We start from the raw sequence: 19,740 nt of genomic DNA, 5'->3' as shown, positions 1-19,740 counted from the left end.
TTCATGAGCTATGGCCAAAGGTTTGACTGGATCGTCAAAGACTTAGATGAATTTGACTGTAAACTGACTGAAATATGACTGAAAACCATAATAAGAAAATCTGGGGGAGACACATGTTGATAGATAGCTCTGAATAAGAAAAGACAGTGAAGAAGAAAAAGAAGAAGGAGGAGGAGGAGGAGGAAGGAGACGGAGAAGAAGAAGAAGAAGAAGAAGAAGAAGAAGAAGAAGAAGAAGAAGAAGAAAGAGGAGGAGGAGGGAGGAGGGAAGAAGGAAGAGTGAGATGGGAGGATGGGGATGGGGAAGAAGAACAAGGGGAATAAGAAGAGGAAAAAGAAGAGGTAGAGGAGGAGGAGGACGACGACGACGACGAGGGGGAAGTGGAAGAAGATATTTGTGTCTCATACGAATCCTTGCCGAAGAGTGATCTCAGCAGAGGATGATTTTAATAGTCAAGTAGGTAAGAAGACCTGTTCTCTGGATACCAGTTGGCCTCTTTTGCCAATCACCACTGTTACTGCCCAATGGATTTGTAACCAAAGCGGCCCCGGTGGCAGAGATTATGCGTGGGTTTAGCAACATGGACTTCAACTCACTAAGGTTAATATGGTCACAGTCACTGCTGAGTGCCCAAAGTGACAGCAGCAAAGAACAACACTGAGTACCCAATATAACAATATTCCCCACGGTGATCAGCCAACTACCTTGTGGCAGGTGGATTACCTCGGACTGCTTCCATCACGGAAAGGGCAATGTTTTGTTCTTACCTGAATAAACAATTACTCTGGATACATATTTGCTTTCCCTGCATACAGTGCCTCTGCCAAAACTATGGCCCATCAACTTAAAGGTGTTTATCCATCATCATAGGATTCCACTCAGCAATGTTTTTTATCCAGGAACTCACTTCACAGCAAATGAAGTACAGTAACTAGTATATGCTCAAGCAATTCACCGGTCTTCTCATGGTACCTATTTGGAAAGGCAATTTCATGCGTGCAGGGTACCTATACCTTCTCTGCAACATAATAACGGGCCTTGGGCCTGGAACGCTTCTTACAAAGAGAGATAAAGAGCCCACACAGCCCTGCCAGACTTATCACCTTGTGTGAGAATATCCTTCTCTGTTTCTGCCTCCCTAAGAGTTCCTGTGTTCTGCTTCAACATGTACATCAATGGCCCTGGGGCAGGCCCCACATTAAAAAAAAAAAAAAAAAATTAACGTTTATTTATTTTTGAGACAGAGAGAGACACAGCATGAATGCGGGAGGGTCAGAGAGAGAAGGAGACACAGAATCTGAAACAGGCTCCAGGCTCTGAGCTGTCAGCACAGAGCCCGACGTGGGGCTCGAACTCACGGGCCGCTAGATCATGACCTGAGCCGAAGTCCGACGCTCAACCGACTGAGCCACCCAGGTGCCCCAGGCCCCACATTTTAGTAATTCAGATTCCACAGAGGAGGGGTCAGGGTGGGCATGTAGGTAAATCGCCCTGCTTCAGCTGCTGGGGTGGTAAGGAAAGGGGGATTGCATGCTGGCTGTTAAGTACCTCCACCAGGAAGAGACCCACATCTCTTCCGCTCAGATTAGCTTTGACTAGAGCAATTCACATGGTCACTGACTTGTAGATATCATGCAACTATATTTCTTCTTACGCTTGAATATAGTCAGGAATGCACTTTGTTGAATAATGAATAATGACTAGCACAGAAATTTAGGCCACTTATGAATAAGATACTCCGAGTTTGAAGTAGACAACTGTTCCTGTCACATTACTTGTCTATCAGGCATATAATGAAGGTCAAAGCCGGAACAGAGGATATGGAATCACGAGGAGGCCAAAAAGTAGAAAGGTGCATACAAATTTGAGGTCTTATGAATATTAATTTCCTGGGCTCTTTATTAAATAGTTTAATATATGTAAAGAACTTAGAATCTTCCCTGGTATATCATACGTGTCCCATCAATATTATCAGTTGCTCTTATCCTTGTCACAAAATGGTGCTCTAGAGACAAAAGTGAGGTTATCAATAACCTTCTTAAAGGGAGGCTCTTTTCTGAAAATACCAAGAGAAGTCACTATAACACTATTTATGTAGCATGGATCACAAAGGTAAAGAAAACATTGTAGTAAAGCAGAAATGAAATATACCAATGAATGGGATTTTTCCCTAAAAATTGATTGTGTGTCTCCTTTGGAAATGAAACTCCTTGGATTAAATATTTCCTTTAAAACATTTTGAATTAAATATAGTGCCCTTAAAAGTTAGGGACAAATGGCACGTTTTCTTTGATCTGACATAAAGGAGATAGGTACATTTAAATACAGCCCTACTCTGTGTTTCTTTCCAGAGAACTCTGAGCAGATTGTCAGTTTAAGTCAGCTACACTAAAGACAGAAGATTATAAGGGAGAAACAACATAAGATTAATTAAATAAAGTAATATAAACGAGAAAGATGTTTGGTGTGTCTGCTTGTGGGTAAAACTGCATAAACTAATTAGATCAGTTCCCCATTATAATGTCAGATTTTATTTATAATAAATCAGACCCAAGGCTTTCATTACAAATGAATTAAACTGGATCCTCCAGCCTCAGATACGTGGTAGCTGTGATATCTCTTTATTCCTTGACCTTTTCAACCTCCTTACATCTCACTGTCCTCATCGGACTACAGATAAAAATAAGCCTCATAATCTAATAACTTCATAGGGCTATTAGGAAACTTAACCTCCTTAAGCCTCCGTCTCCTCCTCTGTAATCTCTGTAATACAAAATAATCTCCATAATGAAATAACTTCATGGGTTATTAAATGATCATCTTCAAAGATTAAATGATAACCTTATGAAATGCATTGAGAATGGTTATCTGGCACATAGACGAGCCACAATAAATAACAATTATTACTATTAAATCTAGAACTGACGTTCAGCATCCATTAAATTTGCAAACGGAAGCTCATGCTTCAGCTACTCCAGCTACTGCTGTGTAACAAACCACCCAGAAATATAGTGGCTTAAAATAACGATATATTATTATGTCTAACCTATATTTAGTGGGTCAGGAATTTGGGCAGGGCTTAGGTGAGTGAGTCATTGGCTCCATATGATGTCAACTGTGATGTTCAGCAGTTATTTGTTTATAAAGTATGTCACATAGAGTCTTAATATTTATTATATTCTGCAGAATTTATTTTGTGATTTTGGGGTATCTTTGATGTCCATGTTTTGCTCATTATAACTACTTTCTATGTTCTTCATTATTACACACAAGGACAGAATCAGGTTTTATATGGCCTAAAGTTTATATAATTTTGGCAGCCTTTTATAAGAAAAAAATATAAAATATGATAGAAAAACAGCTACAAAATACTTAATCATAAAATAAATTATAAGCAACTTCATATTTTAAAAATCTGATTAAAAAAATACCCAAGTATCACAATGTGTCTCCCAATTCCCAATTAACTAATTAATATACTGACACATCTCTATAATTCTTGTTTTTTGAACTTTAGCATGAATAATACGTCTGAAAATAAAGATATATAGAATCAATCTGAAATTAAGACAGAAAAGCAATTAGATTAATTTTTTAAAGCATTGCACCATATCAAGCTCCATCATTGAGTAAATACAACATACTTCGATTTATTAACGAATAGTAAGTCTGTGACTGAAACACTAGGTTTTCTTTTCTTCTCTTTTTTTTTTTTTGATATCTTTACTGTATTGGTGGATACAGGGTGTCACTTTATGTCGAAGTGCCAGACTGTCAGAAAAAGATGTGTTAAATGTGCTAACACCAATACACAGGGTTACAAAAGTCACCCAACTACACACACAGACACACACACACACACACACACAGGGGCTCTGCGATACTATGTATGTGTCCCCTCAAACACAGGTAGGCTGATAAATTCTGTATTTACACAATCTGTTCAGAAATTGTACACACACAACTCCGAAGAATACTGTGTTTTCACGTGTGGCCCCTGGTTTATCGACTAATTCCTGATAGAGAGTATTTTTGTTCTGATGAGACGGGAGTGAGAAGCATATTCTGCACGCAGAAGTTTACATGACTAACACAAGCTACCCCTGCTGTCTGGGAGCAGCGTGATCCTATGAAATTCTTCCCAAGCTGGAATGGCAGAAAGCAAAGAAAGAATTACCATTAATTTATATGGAAATGTTTTTGAGCGGTCCTAGCCTCAAAAAATAAACTCTCTTGGGTTTTTCTGATACTTTAGGACCTATCCTGCTAATGGGTGCACAAAATACATTGAGATAAAGCGCAGATGCTCACCGACACCGTTCAAAGCTGTGGCAGCCTCATGCTGAGGTGCTGAGTGTAGTTCCCGGGGAAGGAGTATGGCAGGGCCACTCTCACATGCTGCCTCTACAACAGCTTGCGGCAAAACAAACTCTGAACTCTATTTTCTCTTTTCGCCTTCTTTTGTCAAGGCAAAGATCCTCTTCGGATTTCTTTCGGTTATCGAAAACGAGTGCTAAGGTAGGTTTTTCCTAAAAGCCTAGTGGTGCGACTGGCTGGAACTTTCGAAAAGCAGGGATAACTGCAATGGGCAGAACTTCCTACAGACTTGCTTCCGGTTCCACACACTGGAGGCTGGATTCCGGTCCACAACCCGGAGGCTTCCTGCATCCCGCGCTGTGGGATAGTCCATCACCCGAGAGCCTCTGGCACTACACCTTTGTGCCAATACAGTGGATGCTGAGCAAATTTCTGGAAGCCTTGGTTGTCAGCAATAACTTCACTACGAATGAGAGAGACTGAATCCACAAAAGTACATCTGAACACACCCAAATTAAACGTATCCCCAACTTAACTTTCCCTCAACTAGTATGTATCCCCACCTGAATCTTCCCTTAACTAGATCCCCAACATGCCCTGGACTCTGTAACACTATTGAAACAAAACGTGTGATGGAGGAAATTGGAGTGGAGGAGAGCAGTGCTCTTAACTTTTTGCCCTTAAAATTCTTACTGTTGCAAATTTCGAAGCCATGTGATTATGCAAACACATTGCTGCTTTCCCCTCACCCCCCAAGGTCAAGCGAGAGACCCTGAAAGCTTAAGCTTCATTAGCATCACATTAAATCTGCCCATGAAAGTAATTCAGAAACTGAAGATCACTGACCAGGACACCTAAAGAGAGTAACTTCTGGTAGTTGAAGGTGATACTGGCTTAGAGACCTTTGGAAAGTCCTACTTTATAGGACAACATAAAACAAACTGGGGCACTGCCTTAGTTTCAGTCATACCTTTTTAAGTTTACCATGTTTTTCGCTCACCCTCTCTCCTATGTTTTAAGCAAATCTGTTTGACGAGGAAGCTAGAAGCAAAGATTCCCCTTTGTTGGTCGCAAAAGCAAGTTTCATATCAGATGTCACCAAAAAGGCAGGGGTAGGTACTATCTCTTCTCTCCAAATAGGCAGACAGGATCAGGCTGCAGCTAACACCTGGAGAGAGAAACAAGAAAACACTCAGAAACAGAATGATCTAGTAAACCTTTCGGTGCCCACTTCAGATATATACTATTGATGACATATACCGTTGGTTACTAATCATGGCTGTTAGCTTAATAATGCACCAAAACATTTAATATTTTATACATATGTTAACTGAATTTAAAGCTTCTATTCACATCCTTATGGTGGGTTTTTATCCAGTCATTTTGGAGACAGTAATGATAATCAGTTATGCAGCGAAACAGGATATAATAACCATAAATACATGATAGTTATTATCTCTCCATCTCACTGAAAATCAACAGTACTTTGTCAAAAGTCCCGTTCAAGGTGTTAAACTCTACACCAGTTACTACAAAGAAAATAAACTATAAAAATATGTTTGCTAATGTTAAAAATCACCAGATACAAATTTATACAGCTTTATGAAGAACTTGCCATGCTGATGAAATGACATTTCCACTTGTGGCTAAATAGCACAACTGCTGATTATAGGGTTTACAGTTGAAAAACATAGTGTCTGCTTTGTAAGACTTTTTAAATCAGATTTACTTAAATAATTCATCAAATAAGTACTCAAACGGCATTGAAAACACCACTACTACCTAAAGGCAATGTTAGTCTGAAGTTTATTGACAGTTTCTAGGTATTGGTCCTAGCTCATGTTAATAATCAGTTTGATAAAGCTAAACAGTAATTTCATCTCAGGCATCCATTTTCCCTTTGGAAGTGAACTTAACTTCTATTCACAATTGCCCAGATTTAGTCAGTGGCCTCATCGAGCCACAAGGGGGCCAAGAGCGTAATTCTACTCTAGGTCCAGAAGTCAGAAATATTGGGGAAAGGTCCAGTGATTGCCATGTAAGGATCAGTATCTATCATTGGAAAATTCATTGCTGTTAAAGTAGTCAAATTTACTAAATTACCTACTCTAGATACATTCCATATTTTGAATTTTAAGTGCAACGGGTTAAATTTGATCAAACAACATTTTGTACCACCTGCTATTGGTAATTAACATGAGAAATGATTTAGTTAGCCTGGGTGAATATAGTCAGGGGCTAAAACTTATAAAGATAATTCATAATTTTCAACCGTTCTTAGTACAAGCAAGGTCATTTATTTGAGTATTATATTCATACAAGCCATTATAATGAGATCCCCCCCCACCCCCCAAAATCCTCAATATACTATCTAGCTAAGAGGTCATTGATTCACAGCAGCATTTGACACACCCTGCCACGGCAGTAAAGAAATGCCAAATGTCTCAAGTTTATGCTGTAAAGGGCATTGACATGTTCAATTTTACCTTTGATAGTGACAGAGAACAGCTTCAGATGACCACAAATAAGAGGGTGTACTGTTCTGACCTACCAACGTTTCTTTTTTCCCCAAAAACTCACCCAGAGTTTGCAAAACACTGTATTTTCTTCCCAAGCTTAGATTTTTGTGAATGTATTAAAATTAATGTAAATTTTGAAAAAGTCATAAATTGTCTTGTAAAAGACAATGTGTCAGTTATAGTAATTGACTAGATCTTTATTTATATATAACCAACTATACCTCTATGCTATCTTGCATATGTTTTGGCATGTAAAACTTAAGAAACTGAAAAAAATCAACCATTAATCTGTGCTTGAAAAGTGAAAACCATTTCTGTTAAATGGCATTTTAAAAATTAAAAGATTCTAGGGGCGCCCAGGTGGTTCAGTTGGTTAAGCCATGGACTCTTGATTTCGGCTTAATCATCTCCAGGTTGGTGGGATCGAGCCCCACGTGGGGCTCTGTGCTGACAGCCTGCTTGGGATTCTCTTTCCCTCTCTCTCTGACCCTCCCTTGCTTGCGCTTTCTCTCTCTCTCAAAATAAATAAATAAATAAATAAATAAATAAACAAACAAACAAACAAACAAACTAAAACATTCTATTTAATAGGCAAATCATATAGCTTATGAATTAATACTTGGATAAACACTTAAAATTACTTTTTTCAGTTTCTTTTTCTCAGTGAACTGAATTTTTATACTGGCCTTGTAGAAATGTGTTATAGTTATCCAATAGATAAGTATAAATCAAGTAAGTTTACTTCTTATCTTGTGTTGTTTTTTTTATCAATACATTGTACATCGCTTTTCATAAGATGACTTCATGATTTAAACAGCAAAACTGACTCTATTTCTTGGCCTGAGACCAGTTAAATAACCACTGAGGCAAGCAGTTATTAGCTGCTTAAAAGGAAATCTGTGGTTTCCTTATTTAAACTGCTGAGTTTTAATGTCCATCAAAAAGTCTGTTATTGCAATGAATAATTTAGCTTTTTCAGTCTGCTACTCATTTTCATACTACAAGCATGGGTTTAAGGATACAAAATCTGCCCAAAGTTTCTCCCAGTCCCAAGAATCAGAATCATACTTGCTATAAGACAATAGTTACGTAGTTCTATTCACCGTTCGAAATGATACCAAAATGATATATGTTTAAAGAACAATAATTCATAATAATTACTTGGGAAAGGAAGGCTGCAGTTTCAGATTTATCAAAAGTAGCTGGAGAAAGGATTGATCATAAAGGCCTCAAAAACCTGTATATGCACACATAAGTGGATATAGAGGACCCTTTCTAAAAAGACTAAAAGGTCAATGGATTTGGAGATGTAGGAGTGTCATTTCCTCTGTTTGTCCCTTGGTGGAGTTCTTGAGTCACTTTCTCCCTTCCCGTCAAACTGCTTTATATTTCTTTCCAGAACTGGCTATCATGTTTACTGTATTTAACCTTTTTCTTGTACTATTGTGAATACAGCGTCTATAATAAATGAAAGCCCCCCTGAGATCATATCTTCGGCACCTACTTCTTTGTATTCTTACCCATAAACTTTTGCTGTCATTGTGACTTCCCTTCCTGTCTTTTTGAGGCTGAAACTACATCACGGACCCTGAATGCTATTTTTCAGCTCAGTCACTGAAATTTCTTAACGGCAACGCAGCTTTAAGATGCCAGGGTTAGCAGGTAAATTTAAAACAACAATAACAACAAAACTACCGAATATGATAAGCATAGGGTAGGATATTTGGCAAAGAAAAAAAGCAATCGTTGGCCAAGCTTTGATTAAATGTCTATGAAAAGGGGACATTTCTATTTTAGTGAATTTCATTTTTTTTCATATCTTGGTTTCAAGTGGTCATTTAAAAAAAAATATGCCTTTAAAAATAAAACCAGACGAACCACAAATCCCCAACATTTCAACATGCTCTCAAATATTTTGCCTCCTGCAAGCGATGACGTCCTCGCCCTCTGAGCAACTCAGGCTTTGGGAAACTGATCTCGTTTTCTCTCCTCAGTTCTGGCCGCCAAAGCAGCAGCAACAGCAGCACGGCAGCAACGGGCTCTTTAATTTATTGCAGCCGGTTACACTTTCGATCCCATTTCCTTCTGAACCCTTTCCTCTCAGGTTGAGAAGATAAATGCAGCCTCGAGTCTGAAAAGCCGGGCGGGGTTTGTGGGTGGGAGCGAATCCGGATATCATATTCCCGTGGTGAGGTCTGGTACCGGGGGGGATTAAGTCCCCCAGTTCCATTTAATGAAACTGCTGAGCACTTGTGACACTGGCTCTAAGACTGCGGAAATGGGGCGGGGGTGGGGGAAACGGCTTCTCGCCTCCATTCATCCTCCGCGCCGGCGGGAGGCTGGAGTTGGAGTGTCAGTCCCCAGACAGGGGGCGGAAGAGGATTGGGAGCTCCGACCGCGGCAAGGGCGCCCCGAGGGCTCCTCTCACCTCGCCCACACCCGCGCCCCGCCCATTCGGTTCCCTTTCCCAAGAACCGCGCCGCGGGGCAAAGCAGCCGCTCCTCGGCCGCTCCGGCTGGAAGGTCGGAGGCGGGGACCGATGGGGGAGGGAGGAAAGCCGGGAGGCTTCGTGGCCAGGGCAGTCTGGCGCGCTGTTCTCCATGCCGCACACGTCGGACCCATTTCCCACGCTGGCTTGGCTCGGCGGTGGAGTTGGTAGGGATGCGTAGGGAGGGCGGACTGGAGACTACCTCCAGCTCGCAATGAGAAAACCACTCCACTGTGAAGGACGCGCTGCACAACCCACCCCCCCCCCCCCACACACACCATCATTTGGGGGGAAAAAAATGCAGCGCTCTGGGGAAAAGCCTCCCACTCCTTCGCCCCTCACTAGTGTGCGCCTGGAGACTGCGCGCCAGAGCGGTGGGCGAATGTTTCAAGATGCTCACGGGCTTGTTCAAGTTTATGGTCTGGCGAGGGAAGCGGGAGTGTACAACGTCTCTGCCCACGCGGCTGCCTGAAGTTTGCAAAATCTTAGTAAAGCGGTTAGGGGAGTGCGTGCACTGCACCATATTGCCGCGCATCGGAATGCACCGGTGCAAGGCCGCGGAAGAGAACAAGCTTTCCTGTTTCGCCTAGGATCCTAGGAAAAAAGCGACCGGCAGTCGTGGGAGACAAGAATTCTGATAAACCAGAGTTTTCCACATATGAGGGGATTTGGCATTACAGCCACTTAGCGGGCCTCGGAAACGCTGCGACGCCCGCCCCCGCCCCCCCCCCCCCCCCCCCCCCCCCCCCCGGCTCCAGACTGCGGCGGTGCACACTGAGTCTGCGCGCGGGGTTTTTCTCGCTGATGCTGCAGATATAGAGCGGAGTGGCTCGGGAGGCGGCGGTCTTGGGGAATGTGGGGGTGGCCGGGTTCCCGGCCTGGCCCCGGAGGAGAAGCCACTACACCCCGAGTGTACACCCCGAGTGCTAATGCTTTAGCAGACTGGAAAATACTCGCCAGCTCCCTGGCACTTTCAACCTCCGCGCCTCCACGGTCTCCCATAGGGAGACCTTGGAGATCTCTGCCGCCTCTTCCCCCATTCCTGCTGCCTGCGCCCGCCCAAACAACGGCGCGCTACATTTGCTCGTAGACTTTATTGGTGTTTGTCTTGTTTAAATCATCTTGCCTCCTCACACGGGTCTCGTAAAGGCTGAGTACCCACTCTGGACGGATTTCTTTCTGTTTTCTTCTTTTCGACTTAAATTTTCCTGTAAGGGGAGGCCCTTCGATGCCTATAGATTGGGCAGAGTAGCTGAGGACCAACCAAATCCCACCAGCGGCTTCTTTTCCCTTTTGAGATGATAAGATTCTCTCCAAACATCTCATGCCAGCCTGAACCCCCTTAATCCTGGCGCCCCCTCCCCCTTAGCCCCTGAAATAAATGAAGAGCGAATGGCTACAGTTTTTAAAACACAACCGGAGCTGAGGATCTGATGAGGCAGGCTGCGGTGGCTGTGATTGAAAACTGGGGAAGCCTCGCGTGGGGGAATACCATGTACGATCAAGTGGCACAAAGTCAAAAGAAGGAGAGAAACGGAACTAGGGACACTTCGGTACACAAAGTTGCCATTAAAGTTTATTTCCCTTTTATCCAGATAGGTGACGCTACACTTTGCCAGTTACTAAAGGCTGCAGGTTTCAGCTCAGAAAATAACATCGAGGCTTCCAACATGTGTTTATTCCCCAGGCGCGCGCACACACACGGTCTACCCCCGTAAGCAAGCACGACGACAGGAATGCCAAGCATTTAAACAAAGACAGGCACCACCCCACCCCCCCCCCCCCCAACGCCAGCCCTCCGAAGTCTGCACTCCCAAAAAAGGATCCCTCTCTAGCTCTCTCTGGAGTTTGATGTTCTCGCCTAACCACTGCAGCCCATCATGGTTTCTCAGAACACCAACGTGGCTCCCTGGGCGCGCACGCGGGATCCCCCAAGCCACTGTTAAGCCAATGCCCAAACCAAGATGCGAAATCGCGAAACGGAGACACTTGAGGGGGTGGGGAACAACGTCTGAGAAGGGGGAGAAGAAGAAACCTTTCCTGACACCCGCTCCAGCGCTCTCACACTCGCACACGGCATTAGTCAGAGAGGAGGAAATTTACCAGCCCCGGGGAGGGAAAGCAAGTCCCCCGAGAAGACAGTGGCTGCGCTCGTTGGGAAGAGGGGGAGAGGCTTTGGCTTAAAGGGGACGGGACTGACTGGGATTGTGCACGTAAGGAGTGGCCCCCGGCGCTGAAGCTGGGCTTTCCGGAGCCGGGTGGCTGGTTAGTACTCCCTCCTGCCTTCCTCCCTTCAGCTCTTCACCCTCCCTCTCTGCGAATGTGTAGTTTCGGCGGCTCGGCTGCCACCTCCGCCACCGCCGCCGCTGCCGCCGCCGCCGCCGCAGCGGCAGTCGCGTCAGGGACAAGCTTGAGCCGCAAGCGAGCAAGCGAGCTCCCAGCAGCAACCACCACTTTGGGCAAACTTGCGGGTTTCCGGCTCTCGGCTAGCGAGCGGGAGCTTCCTACTTGCCATTCAGTGTCTTTGAGCCTTGGCAGCCCTAGGGGCAGCGAGCGCGCCCGCACCAGACTCTCCCAGACGCGAAAGGGTACGAGACAACTGCGGAATTCACCCGCCGTGCCAGGGCACTTCCGAGGAAACAACCGACTGGCACTTTTTCTCCCCTTGGCAAACTGGATATTTTTTTTTTTTTAAGCTACTTGGCAGCTGTCTCTGACTCCACCTCCCCCCCCCCAACCCCCTCCCCAGTGCCTTTGGCTTTTCTTCGGAAATCCGGACAGAATTGGGCATCTTTGTTAATTGCCACTGGGGGAGCCCGGCCGGGGGCTCTCGCCAGGCCAGCGTCGCCTGAGCACCGAGCTTGGTTTGCTCACCTTTGAACTGCAAAGGGATCAAGTTCAGCTCGAGTTGCCAGCATTGGGACTGGGAGGAAGGCGAGGGAGCGTGCAGTAGAGAGAGTGGGAGAAGGGGAAAGGGGAAAGGAGAGGAGGGAGGAGAGAGGAGGAGGAGGGAGGAGAGAGAGGGAGGGAGGGGAGGGATCGAGAGAGAGCGGGGAGAGAGAGAGGCTGCAATCTCCTCCCTGAATCGCGCACAGCGCTGCAGATCCCAGTGCTCCGACATGCGGGCCGAATGCAGGTGAGGGAAGGCACGGACTCTGCGGCTGCGAACCCAAACTTGGGCACCGCGCGGTGCGCACGGTTCAGCCTTCGCCCCCGCGGGCGAACGGCTGCTGCGGTTTCAGGCGGCGGCTTCGTGACTAATGACCTTGCGCAGAGTTGTTAAGAAAAAAAGAGAAACCCGAGCTCTTGGGGGTGAAAAGGGACTGACTCTCTGGGTGTCTGTGAAGATGGCTCGAGCTGCTCTTCGGCGCGCGGGGGGGACCCGGACGCGGACCGCCGTGTGACGCGAGTGGTCTCCACTGCACGGTGCCCGAAGCGACCTGCCAGGGCTTTTTCATTCTCGATCTGTTGACTGGCTCCCCCGCTGCCAGAGCAGAGTCAGAGTTCAGACTGGCTTGTTGCTGGCCCCAGCGCCTCGTGCAGGAAGCAACTCACGTTTGCCTGGGCAGCCGGAGCAGAAGCTGGGTCTGGAGTGTGTGGCTGGAACGTGAATTGGACTCAACTCGAGTAGCAGCAAAGACCAACGGGGTTGGCAGGCGGGGGAAGCTGCAGGCGTGTTCCCCGCCGCTTCCCGGCTCCACCGCCCGCCCGCCGGAGCGGTTCCGGCCCCATCCGACAGAGCGGGGACGGGAGCCCGGGATTCTCCGCCCGCTGCGGGGATGACTCTGGGGGGGCGCCGAGCCCGCGGCGCGCAGTGTCCCGTGAACTGTGAGTACTGCGACTGAACGGCGGCCGGCGAGCGGGCGATTAGCACCCATTGCATGAATTATGAAACAATAACTTTCGGAAGAAGCAGAAGGAAAAGAAAAAAGAAAAAGAAGGACACCTCGCTGGTCCCCCTGGCCGACTCCGCACGCTGCTCTTCTCGCCCCCTCCCTCCTCTCCCTTCCTCCTTTCCCGGAGAGAGAAGAGGACTGGGAGGAGGGCCGGCGGCCGGCCCCGGAGGAGGGGGGCGCCGAGGGGGCTGTGACTAGAACGAGCAGTAGCAGCAGCAGCAGGAGAAGATGCTGAGGATGCGGACCGCGGGATGGGCGCGCGGCTGGTGCCTGGGCTGCTGCCTCCTCTTGCCGCTCTCGCTCAGCCTGGCGGCCGCCAAGCAACTCCTCCGGTATCGACTGGCCGAGGAGGGCCCGGCGGACGTCCGCATCGGCAACGTCGCCTCGGACCTGGGCATCGTGACCGGCTCGGGTGAGGTGACTTTCAGCCTGGAGTCGGGCTCGGAGTACCTGAAGATCGACAACCTCACCGGCGAGCTGAGCACCAGCGAGCGGCGCATCGACCGCGAGAAGCTGCCCCAGTGTCAGATGATCTTCGACGAGAACGAGTGCTTTCTGGACTTCGAGGTGTCGGTGATCGGGCCCTCGCAGAGCTGGGTGGACCTGTTCGAGGGCCGGGTCATCGTGCTCGACATCAACGACAACACGCCCACCTTCCCGTCACCCGTGCTCACGCTCACGGTGGAGGAGAACCGGCCGGTGGGCACTCTCTACCTGCTGCCCACCGCCACGGACCGTGACTTCGGCCGCAACGGCATCGAGCGCTACGAGCTGCTTCAGGAGCCCGGGGGCGGCGGCGGCGGCGGCGGCGGCGGCGAGGGCCGGCGCGCCGGGCCTGCCGACAGCGCCCCCTACCCCGGGGGCGGCGGGAACGGCGCGAGCGGCGGCGGCCCAGGCGGCTCCAAGAGGCGGCCGGACGCGCCGGAGGGCGGCGGCGGGACCAACCCCGGCGGCCGCAGCAGCGTGTTCGAACTGCAGGTGGCCGACACCCCGGATGGCGAGAAGCAGCCACAGCTGATCGTGAAGGGGGCGCTGGACCGGGAACAACGCGACTCCTACGAGCTGACCCTGCGGGTGCGCGACGGTGGCGACCCGCCGCGCTCCTCTCAGGCCATCTTGCGGGTGCTCATCACCGACGTGAACGACAACAGCCCGCGCTTCGAGAAGAGCGTGTACGAGGCGGACCTCGCCGAGAACAGCGCCCCGGGGACTCCCATCCTGCAGTTGCGCGCAGCCGACCTGGACGTGGGGGTCAACGGGCAGATCGAGTACGTGTTCGGAGCCGCTACCGAGTCCGTGCGGCGGCTGCTGCGCCTCGACGAGACGTCCGGCTGGCTCAGTGTCCTGCACCGTATCGACCGGGAGGAGGTGAACCAGCTGCGCTTCACGGTCATGGCCCGGGACCGCGGGCAGCCCCCCAAGACCGACAAGGCCACGGTGGTCCTCAACATCAAGGACGAGAACGACAATGTGCCGTCCATTGAAATCCGCAAGATCGGGCGTATCCCGCTCAAGGACGGGGTGGCCAACGTGGCGGAGGATGTTCTTGTCGACACCCCCATTGCTCTGGTGCAGGTGTCCGACCGAGACCAAGGCGAGAACGGCGTGGTCACCTGCACCGTGGTGGGCGACGTGCCCTTCCAGCTCAAGCCGGCCAGCGACACAGAGGGCGACCAGAACAAGAAAAAGTACTTTCTGCACACCTCGGCCCCTTTGGACTATGAGACCACCCGGGAGTTCAACGTGGTCATCGTGGCGGTGGACTCGGGCAGCCCCAGCCTCTCCAGCAACAACTCCCTGGTTGTCAAGGTAGGAGACACTAATGACAACCCGCCTGTCTTCGGCCAGTCAGTAGTGGAGGTTTACTTTCCCGAGAACAACATCCCTGGAGAGAGGGTGGCCACGGTGCTGGCGACAGACGCCGACAGCGGGAAAAATGCAGAGATCGCCTACTCGCTGGATTCCTCTGTGATGGGGATCTTTGCCATCGATCCTGATTCCGGGGACATCCTCGTCAATACGGTACTGGACCGCGAGCAGACTGACAGGTATGAGTTTAAAGTTAACGCCAAAGACAAAGGCATCCCAGTGTTACAGGGCAGCACCACGGTGATTGTGCAGGTGGCTGACAAGAATGACAATGACCCTAAGTTTATGCAGGACGTCTTTACGTTTTATGTGAAAGAAAACTTGCAGCCCAACAGCCCTGTGGGGATGGTCACGGTGATGGATGCTGACAAGGGACGCAATGCAGAGATGAGCCTCTACATAGAGGAAAACAGTAACATTTTCTCCATTGAAAATGACACGGGGACCATTTATTCCACAATGTCTTTTGACCGGGAACATCAGACCACATACACGTTCAGAGTCAAGGCTGTGGATGGGGGAGATCCTCCCAGATCAGCCACAGCCACGGTCTCTCTCTTTGTCATGGATGAGAATGACAACGCTCCCACAGTTACCCTTCCCAGAAACATTTCCTACACTTTACTGCCACCTTCAAGTAATGTCAGGACAGTAGTAGCTACAGTGTTGGCAACAGACAGTGACGATGGCATCAATGCAGACCTTAACTACAGCATTGTGGGAGGGAATCCCTTCAAGCTGTTTGAAATTGATTCCACCAGCGGTGTGGTTTCCTTAGTGGGGAAACTCACCCAAAAGCATTATGGCTTGCACAGGTTGGTGGTGCAAGTGAATGACAGTGGACAGCCTTCCCAGTCCACCACGACCCTGGTGCATGTGTTTGTCAATGAAAGTGTTTCTAATGCAACTGTGATTGACTCACAGATAGCCAGAAGTTTGCACACCCCACTCACGCAGGATATAGCTGGTGACCCAAGTTACGAAATTAGCAAGCAGAGACTCAGTATTGTCATTGGGGTGGTGGCCGGGATTATGACCGTGATTCTAATCATCTTAATTGTAGTGATGGCAAGGTACTGCCGGTCCAAAAGCAAAAATGGCTATGAAGCTGGCAAAAAAGATCATGAAGACTTTTTTACACCCCAGCAGCATGACAAATCTAAAAAGCCTAAAAAAGACAAGAAAAACAAAAAATCTAAGCAGCCTCTCTACAGCAGCATTGTCACTGTAGAAGCTTCTAAACCAAATGGACAGAGGTATGATAGTGTCAATGAGAAGCTGTCAGACAGCCCAAACATGGGGCGATACCGATCCGTTAACGGTGGGCCTGGCAGTCCTGACCTGGCCAGGCATTACAAATCTAGTTCTCCATTGCCTACTGTCCAGCTTCATCCCCAGTCACCAACTGCAGGAAAAAAACACCAAGCCGTACAAGATCTACCACCAGCCAACACATTTGTGGGAGCAGGAGACAACATTTCAATTGGATCAGATCACTGCTCTGAATACAGCTGTCAAACCAATAACAAGTACAGCAAACAGGTAAGATGTATTCCAAGTATATTTAAATATCCCAGAAGAGGTGAAATAACTCTGAGGCAGAGAGCACCTTCTGTGAAGTTTTGCTTTCTCCCTTTTAAAGCTATGATTTGAAAATTTAACAGCAGTAATTTAATGTTAATTCATATGTCATCGGTTGAGTGAGCATGGGCCATCTACACGAGGTGGACCACTGTATTTTGCAAGTTACCCACCCAGTGTTTACAAAGTTACTAACAGACATGGAAGTAGGCAGCGTTTTGCCCATCTCTTTGAACTTGAGGGCACTAATTCATCCTACATTTTCTGTTTTCAGGATAAATAGGTAAATATTGGTTGGCTGGTTAGCTTAGACCTGAAATTGTTTTGTTTTGTGGCTATGAAGTGGATAATTACATCCAGAGAGAAAATTTCTGAAGTTACTACTGGTGCCTATGCAAATTGCACAGTATAAAAGTTTTAGCCATGCTATGTATTATGCAAGCTTTTACAGGTAACGGAGGCCGATTCGTGCCAATGTGGTACCAAGTCTGAGATACTTAAAAACTGGCTGCTTTGACAAAAATGTTGGTTTAAAAATATCTAAGGATACACAAATGTCATGCGAAACTGCCTTTTTAATACCTCGATATCTGTAACAGTTAAACTTCCGTGAGGATATGCAGGGAGCATTTGTATTCTTCATGTTTGGTGTAAGGGTTTACAAGCAAAAGTAAAATTGCATGACCCACTTTTTATTTAAGCCAAGCAACAGAAATGTTCATGTCGGATGCACTGTGTGCAAGAAAATTTTGGTATGCATGATGATATCTGAGACTATTAAGGTGGTATAGAATACGGTTGTTTCCCAGTGAAATGTGGAAACAGGTCTTAAAAACATATTTTGAGATGGACTTCAGAAAATAGAAAATCTGTTTTTGAAAGTTTTGCTTGTGTGATATATGTAACACTCACAAAGTTTACTTTTCACACCTGCCAAGGTCTGACACTCAGCAAGGTAAACCTTTTGGAAACTGCCGTGTCTAGGGCTGTAGCAACCCCATTAATAAAATATCCTATATTTCTTATCATCAGAACTCATTTCAGAAAACACATTTATGACTGTCAAATAACATCGAATAATAGCTTCTCTATTAAATATGCTTTGCATGTGCAATGTACAGTCGGAGAAGAATGAAGGCACAAGAACTTGTTTTATGGCCTCATTAAAGATGTTATTGATGGGGTCATCAAAGATACTATAGAAAAGAGATATTAATTCCTTCTTGCTTTCACAATCTTAAAAATTAGTTTCCTAAAGAGATATCTTCTACTCATAGTACTCTACTGTAGCTATTTGGATAAGGAGAACATAGCCTTTATATCCAATAATCAAAGCAATCCACGAAAATACAGGTCCGAACCACATTACGTTAAATTGCTTTCGAAAATATGTGATGCATGTGAAAGCCTTTCTTTCTTTTAACCTGAAATTTGATAACTGGAGAGTTTATATCTGTTGTGTTATTGCTTCACCTGGAGTTAGAAGGAGATTTTTGTTTTGTTTGGGGTACTTTTATCGGACAATTCTAGTTAAAATAATAGTACAAAGGTGACTTATAAAAAGCCCACAAATAAACTTAGATCTATAGAAATTCCCTTGGAAAATGATAACTTGTAGTGCAGAAGTGTGTGAAGAGGTCTTTTCTGCAGAATGTTTACTTCTTCGCTGTCATCCTAATAGGACTTTTTATCTTGTGGCTGAATGGCATTTGCATTCTAAATTGTGTAATCTGAAACTTTGGAGGGGACATATCAAGTGGCAGATTTATAGATATTTTATACAACCGCCTCATATGTTCTGTGCTGTCACTTAAGCTTTATTTGGCTCATCAAATGAGGTTGGCTCTGGATTCTTGAATATTTAAGACAGCCAATATCAAGACTGTTGTGGCATCCTGTTTAAAAGGCAAAGTGATATGCTTATAAATAAACTAATGTATGGTGCTAGGCTCTTAACAGAGCAAAGAAGTCCATATACCAAAATAGAAAGCCTACAAAGCCATCGGTCTCAATCATGCAGTTTGCCAGAAGTGACTGGAAAACTTATATGTTGTTAGGTATTCAAAAGATGTGTAAAGTTTTGACCACAATAAATAGCTGAACTAAAATGAAATAAGGGAGAATGAAACACATTCCTCTTAATGTAATTAGTAATAGTAATTGATACTCTTCATCTCTTCAATATTGCTGTCAGGGGACAAGGGATCCATTTACAAAGTTACATTCTGTTAAGACAACTGACACAATAAACAAGATCTTTTTTGTTCTGATTTTTGTACCATAGTAGATGATTTTCTATTTTTTTTCCCAAAAAGATATTACCTTTAATTTTTTATACAACTGCCAAAATGTATTTTCTGTAATTAAATGTGATGTAAGATAAAATAAAATAAAGAGCACGAGGTTTTGTTATAATTTTCTCCGTTGATACTGAATCTATCTAAGGAAAACCCTGAGGGATGCCGTCTTTTAATTCCTTATGGTAGGGATTAATTAAAAATCTGAGATTTCATCTGACATAAAGGCTTCACTTTATTTATAAATTTCCCGAATTGCCTTATCATAGTTCTTAACTTGTGGTAGAATGGAAGTGAGATCTGTTTACAGTGTTCTTATCCTCATGAGAATTAGACGTTTCCAAGTGCTGCTCCTAAATCCTGTTAATGGTTATATTGCAATAAATTAAGCAGCTTTGTGGAAATCAAAGTTTGAAAATAATGCCCCTCCCCCTTTTTTGGTGTGTTTTCACAGGGTCTGGAAACTTTCAAATCAGTCTTCTATAGTTACTCTCTGGCAGCATCTATGAGATGTGTGTTGCAGAGTTGCTATCTATCTATCTATCTGTCTATTTGTCTATCTATCTATCTATGTATCTATGTATCTATCTATCTATCTATCTATCTATCTATCTATCTATCTATGTATATATTCCTGAAACTCATACCTTAGCAAAACTGATGACGAAGCCCAGGTATTCATAGTTCAGACCTTTGCAGTCAAAACAAAAGCCTTTGCTCTCAACTAAATAATGTGTCTAGCCGAGCAGAATGTGGATCATTGACAGCATTAT

General features: G+C 46.0%; 1 protein-coding gene across 10 annotated transcripts in view; it reads left to right on the top strand.

Moving 5' to 3' along the window:
* Positions 1 to 12,362: 12,362 nt before the first annotated feature.
* The window catches only part of PCDH7 (protocadherin 7), a 416,191-nt gene continuing 408,813 nt past the window's right edge, over positions 12,363 to 19,740 (top strand). For 8 of the 10 annotated variants that reach the window (XM_019453533.2, XM_019453531.2, XM_019453534.2 and 5 more), the window contains exon 1: positions 12,363 to 16,631. In XM_019453533.2, the coding sequence (XP_019309078.2) occupies positions 13,449 to 16,631 (3,183 nt within the window). In that variant the 5' untranslated portion in view covers positions 12,363 to 13,448. The remainder of the gene's footprint in view (positions 16,632 to 19,740) is intronic. The other 2 variants (XM_019453538.2, XM_019453537.2) reach the window with 1 other exon arrangement.

The sequence above is a fragment of the Panthera pardus genome, unplaced genomic scaffold (assembly GCF_024362965.1).
Source record: "Panthera pardus isolate Hobbes unplaced genomic scaffold, ASM2436296v1 HiC_scaffold_13, whole genome shotgun sequence".
Lineage (NCBI taxonomy): Eukaryota > Metazoa > Chordata > Mammalia > Carnivora > Felidae > Panthera > Panthera pardus.
The sequence above is the reverse complement of the archived record's forward strand: the minus strand, read 5'-3'. Positions and strand labels throughout refer to the sequence as shown.